Here is a 6,359-nt window from a genome sequence, read left to right on the forward strand (position 1 = left end):
GTTCAGGCTTAGGATGAAAGTGCATTGTGCTCATTGTCAACTACAACAGGTTAGCTGGCGACCTTGAATAGACAACAAACCCCAGGACACCTCAGTAAAACGAGAGGGGAGCAGAAGGTGTGGAGGGCAACGTGGGCTCTTGCTAGACACTAACTCAGAGGCTAAGAATGTGAGTGTCTGCATTTCCTTCCTTTCTCAAGGTGAATCTCATTGTGCCCTCGACTCCTACCATTTAAAAGAATATATTTGTTTGTTCTTTGACAGTTTTGCATATGTACACACTGTATCTTGATCATGTGCACCCCAAATCCTCTTCTTCACTCCCTCTGGGACCCTTAAAACCTTCCTTCTCTTCCTCCACAGCCTCTTCTTTTTTAACCATCACTGCTTCCTGCATGCGCATGGATATGGGCCCACCCACCAGAGCGTGGGTAGCCTACCAGTGGGCACACCCCCAAGGAAAGCTGACTCCCCTCTTCTAGCATCCATCAATGGCTAATAGCCCCTTAGCTAGGGGAGAGGGCTGGCGATACTGGCATGCTGATTGGCTTGATTTCATGAAGGTGGTTATGAAAACCATAGCTGCTGTGTGTTGGTGAGCTCTGGTCATGCCATGTCCAGAGGACAGCGTTTTACAGCACCCAACCCATCCTCTGGCTCTTATTTTTTTCCATCCCATCTTCTACAACATTCCCTGAACCTTGAGGGGTGGGGATTGATACAAATGTCCCATTTAGGGCTCACTTGGTCAGCAGCCACTTGGTCTCAGCACTCTGGCCAGTTCTAAGAGACTGTGCTGCCTGCCGCCCACTGCAGAAGGAAGCTTCTTCCACCTAAGATAAGAGCAGCATTAATGCGTGGTCTATCTCTGCTGTTGTTAGGCCGTTTCCCGGAGTCCCTCAGCTCCTGCTCTCTTTCCCCTTCCAGCCTCACCTCCCGTTCTTCTCAGCTCCTGAGATGACAGCCCTGTGCCCCCTGGGACTTCATATCTGCTCCTCCTATCACAGACTTTACATGCTGCTTCCCAGGTTCCAGGCGTTGCTCTGTAGGACCCACAAATCTCCCGACAGCCCTGTGAAGTGTGCCAGTTGCTGTCACCATTCTCAGTTGACAGATGAGGAGACCGAGGCAGGGAGACTTCAAGTACCTTACTCAAGATCACTGGGCATGGGGTAATTGTCGGAGCTGAGCTCCAGTGTCACAGAACCCATAGAGCACAAAGGCATTCCAACTCCTCAGTCTCCTCACCTCTGGGAGCAGCCCTTCAGAGCAGCTGCTTCTCCCCAGTGCTGGCCTGTGGTGGAGAGCTGTCCTTTTCACCTACACCTCTCCGGTTCTTTGTTCCCCACTGAAGTCCTGTCTTGGGTTGTGGCACCTCTCCTTGGCACAGTTACTCACTGTTCCCCTCACTGGCTTCTACCTGACCCCTCTCTTCTCTCTCTGTACACACACCCCACTCCACCCCACCCCAAATTCAGGGATCTGAGAGCTGCTTAAACTGGTGGCTTTTGTCTCATGCTTATGACTCCACACTGTCCCATGGCTGCTGCTGCTGCTGCTGCTTCTTCTTCTTCTTCTTCTTCTTCTTCTTCTTCTTCTTCTTCTTGTTCTTCTTCTTCTTCTTCTTCTTGTTCTTCTTGTTGTTCTTGTTGTTCTTGTTGTTCTTGTTCTTCTTCTTCTTGTTCTTCTTGTTCTTGTTGTTCTTGTTCTTGTTCTTGTTCTTCTTCTTCTTCTTCTTCTTCTTCTTCTTCTTCTTCTTCTTCTTCTTCTTCTTATTCTTATTCTTCTTCTTCTTCTTCTTCTTCTCCTTTGGTTTTCCAAGACAGGGTTTCTCTTTGTAGTCTTGGCTGTCCTGGACTCATTTTGTAGACCATACTGGCCTCGAACTCACAGAAATCCACCTGCCTCTGCCTCCCAAAGTGCTGGATTTACAGGCTTGTGCCATTGCACCCGGCTTATTTTTTTCAGTTTCTTGAGCTAAAAACCTCAAAGTCATCCTGACTTCTCTCCTTCTTCATCTTCCCCATCCAGTCTGCTAGGAACTCTGCTTGCCCCATGGTCAAAGTGTCCAGCTACTTTTTACCACCCTCCTGCAGCCAGCCCTAGCCAGATTGTCATTGTTTGGACCTTGATGGTCCTCTCTTTGTTCATCTGTCCCTCCCTTACTCCTGAATCTGCAATCAAAAGGATGCTACTCACAACTGTCCTCTCCATCCTTTGTCTAGCCACAGTCTTGTTTGTCCCTCCACATGCCCTGAGACCTTTCTCTCTTCTTAGCAGAGTGCTTGCCCACATGAGCAAAGGGTGGTTTGTACCTGCAGTGGTCACTGATCCTCTACCTGTGCTTTCCTCCCCACTAAGGTACAATGAGGGAAAGGCTTCTTATTTGTCACAATCATTGAGGTACAACCAGCACACATACATGGCACAAAGCAGTTGATTATAATGTGTCTGAATGGATGGATGAATGAAAGGATGGATGGATAGATGGATGGATGGATGGATGGATGGATGGATGAGCCTTCTCTTGGTACTCTGGGTAGGGTGAGATCTGCTTGTGACTGGCTTTGCATCAAGGGCTTACCCAGGATGCACAGCTACACTGAGTGAGTGTGAACCTGGGCAGGTGCTGGTCTTCTTGGTTCCAAAACAAGGTAAGACGGGGAGTTTACTAGCCAGGGAGATAGCTCCCCTGGACAGTCAGCAAAGCACTTGCCTTGAAGGCACCAGGACCAAGTTTAATCCTCAGAACCCACATAAGAGTGTCAAGTGTAGTGTCCTGTGGTTGTAATCCCTGTGCTGGAGAGGCAGAGACAGGAAATCTCCACGGTGTGCTGCATAGCCAGCCTAGCCTAATTGATGAGCCCTGTCTCAAAAGATATGTAAAGCACTCCTGAGAGTGACAGCTAAGATTCTCTCCCTCCCTCCCTTCATATCTCTCCCTCTCCCTCCCTCTCCCTCTCTCTCCCTCTCTCTCCCTCTCCTCTCCCTCCCTCCATATCTCTCCCTCTCCCTCCCTCTCCCCTCACTCCCTTCTCTCTCTCTCTCTCTCTCTCTCTCTCTCTCTCTCTCTCTCTCTCTCTCTCTCTCTCTCACACACACACACACACAGACTCAATTACACTAGACGAGTTTATTGAGTCACTCTGAACCAGGCATTCTGCATCCTTAGAGGGCTTTTCTTTTCTAGGCCAAACTGTACAAAATGAGGAATCACTCGGGGATTTGGAGCTACTCTGTCTGCACAGTGGTGTTGTAGCCATGTGGTATAAAGCTAGTGCCACTGAATGGGGCAACTCTTCTTTCTTGATGTCATAGTTCCAAACCTGATCCCTGGCCCCTGGGTTTCACGTGTCCCCCCAGCCCAGTTGACTGGTGTCCTCAGTGCATGTCCCCATACTGCCCAGCGGCTTTCTGTGTTTTGCAGAGTGGGGAGCAGTCCCCGAGTCTGACTGATACCCTCTGCCTGACTGGAAGCCTGAGTGTGCCCAGGATGTCGGCCATGGTAGCTGGCATGAGCCCAAAGTTTCGCAACATGACGGCGAATGAGTGTTTCCAGTCCCGAAGCACAGTCCTCCAGGGCCAGCCCTTTGGGGGGATCCCCACTGTGCTCCTACTAAACATCATCTTATGGGTGGTAAGTCTCAGGTGTTGCGGGAGAGGCCCAGGGAGATCTTAGCCAGGGTAGGCTGTGCAACCATGACACAAAATACAGTGGGGATCTCAGTCGTCCAAAGGTGTCCAAGCAACATCAGCCACCGTGATTGTCAAACCTAGGTGGCCCAGGTGGGGGAGGCTTTGGGGTTGGAGGAACAGGAAGTATGTCTGGGGTTCTCTCTACACCATCAAAGAAAAGCCCATCACTTTTGGGCTTTCCTTCTCTGTCCTCTTGCTGACATTGTCATGGTGTATTCTTGATTAATTGCTCGAAGCACAGCCTCAGCTTCCCCCATTCACCAAGCTGACGATCGATTCTGCCAGGAAATGCCCAGTTCAAGGGGACATCTCTTCCTAAGACAGAACGTATCAGCTGATTGGGGGGGGGGGAGGTGTCACTCTGTAGACTTCAGGGATACAGTGTCCCGGTGGGAATGCAGGAGGCTGGTGTAGAAGACATCTGTGTGCTCCTGCTCCACTTGCTTTTTCTGGGTCTGCAGTTTGTAGTGGTGCTTTACTCTTTCCTCCGGAAGGCTGCGTGGGACTATGGGCGCCTGGCACTGCTGATACACAATGACAGGTAAAGGGGGGCAGGATGGTGAGTGCCCTACTCCCCTGGGGGACACTGCCTGGTTTCAAAGCTGCGGGAAGTGTCTCATCAGCCAGTGGTATCCTGTCTCTTGGCTTCGCCCCTGTGTTGACCTCGCTCGCTGAAGGGACAAAAAACGTGGAGGGCAGCCATCCTTGGGCATAAAGCTGTGTTTGTGTCTGGTCTTAGACTTTCTGGAACCTACGGCTGGACTCCCAAAGTTCATTGTGTGCCTGGCACAGGGGCGGTTCTGTTTATACCCAAAGCTGTGAATCCAGCTTAGAAGCTGAGGCCCCGCAGCTCACAGGTCTGGAAAAGAGCAGCTGCTGTCACTCAGCTAGGGAACAGAGAGGAAGTAGGACAGGTGTCTGAGACCTGGCTCTCTTTTTCTACTTCCCTGCCACACCTTCCTGATGGGCAGCCTGACCTCGCTGATCTATGGGGAGCAAAGCGAAAAGTCGTCTCCTTCAGAGATTTCCTTGGAGGTGGAACGCAGGGACAAGGTGAGTGCCGGGAATGGTCTGGGCCCCAAGAGACCTCTGCCCCTGGGCAGGCAATCATGGCTCAGAGTAATAACTGCTTCTTCAGCCTCCCCAGATTCCATGTTTCTATCACAAATATGGAAATATTAACCACACATTAGATCCTAGAGTGTGGTCCAGCCCCACACAGCCCCGAATCCTGCTTTGTCTTTGACCAGTTTCTATAGGTACCTGTGGTATGTCCACTTCTGCCTTGAGACAAGGAGATGGACAACAGACACCATGGACCAAGTTGTGCCTCATGGTACTGGGAGACAAGCTGACAGGTGTATATAGGACAATGCTGAGTGCATGATAGGAAAAGGGGGACAAGAAAGGCTTATATAGTGAAGGGTGGGAGCAGCACTGTGGGGAGTGGTCGGGAATGCAGTTGGGCGGAACATGACATTTGAGCAGAGATCTGATGGAGAAGGGAGGTAGCAGGACAACTGTCTGTGTTCCTCATGACCACCATCCTGCCTGTCTCCACCAGACTCATCAGCTGAAGAGATAAGTGACCTTTTTTTCTTCACCTCTCATAGTCCCCATCTTGGCCTGTCTCTCAGAAAGAGAGGCACTTCCGAACTGAAGGCTGAGGGCCACATATGTCCCCGGATAGCTATGAGTATGACTCAACTCATTTGTGGGTGACAGTGTTATATCACAATGTCACAAAGTTTGGCATACTTGCTGGCATCCTTCAACCTTCAATGGGTACATCCGTTGTGCCCGTGACATGCCCTGTGAGGTTTTGTTTGTTTGTTTGTTTTCCTACCCCTTTGACCCTTTGCAGAGTCCTCCACTGTTACAGTCCCCTGACTGTCTCAAGCCCCCTCCCTCCACTTCCATATTCTCTCTGAGTCATAGCATCCATTCTCCCAACTTCAGCTATCATCACTACACTTCTAACTCACCGTTTCCTTCCTGCTAGTCCTGAAGGCCTCCAGTTTCTTCCCTAGTGACCTTCAAAATCGCCCCACACGAGCACCACACAGACACTGAATGTGTCTTCAACCATCCCATGTCACTATCCACTCACTTCTAATGCCCGATCTCAGCCCTCTCTCGCCATCCCCTCACCAGGCACCTGAGCTCGGCCCATTCCTTTCCCTGACTGTGTTGCTTTTACCTTCCCAGTCTTGCTCCTCAGCAACCAGCCCTCCCAGGCCTCTCCCAGGCTCTTGCCTGGATGACTTCAGCAGCTCTAAAGAAGCTCCTCCCTTGTTGCCATCCGTCTTCCGGTCTTCCATCGCAGCCAGAGCCTGCGAACTGAGACGCTTGCTCCCCTAGGCTTGCTTTCAATATCTTCCTAATGCTTTCCCAACCCATCTCAAATGCCTTTCTTCCACGGCCTGGTGGTTTGCTCTTTTGCCCCATATCCAATCTGTATCTCAACTGTGAATGTTGCCTCTTTCCCATCTCAGAGCTCCCCCCACCTCGTCCCTCCCTCCTCCTTCCTTTCCCAGTGGCCCTTTTCTGAGTCCCTCACCAGACGACCATAACAACCCATCTAGGGTCAGAAATTCTGTTTTCTGCTCACGGAAAAAGCATTCCTTAAAAAAAACAACAAAACAAAACAAACAAAAAAACAA

At 50.6% G+C, this 6,359-nt stretch overlaps 1 protein-coding gene across 1 annotated transcript in view; it reads left to right on the plus strand.

The window, feature by feature from the left end:
• The first annotated feature begins 3,514 nt into the window (after positions 1 to 3,514).
• The window catches only part of Tmem63c (transmembrane protein 63C), a 36,921-nt gene continuing 34,076 nt past the window's right edge, over positions 3,515 to 6,359 (plus strand). The window contains 3 exon segments of the mRNA XM_051149692.1: positions 3,515 to 3,637; positions 4,158 to 4,237; positions 4,668 to 4,749. Of these exon segments, the coding sequence (XP_051005649.1) occupies positions 3,515 to 3,637; positions 4,158 to 4,237; positions 4,668 to 4,749 (285 nt within the window).

Source organism: Acomys russatus, chromosome 1 (genome assembly GCF_903995435.1).
Source record: "Acomys russatus chromosome 1, mAcoRus1.1, whole genome shotgun sequence".
NCBI classification, from domain to species: Eukaryota; Metazoa; Chordata; class Mammalia; order Rodentia; family Muridae; genus Acomys; species Acomys russatus.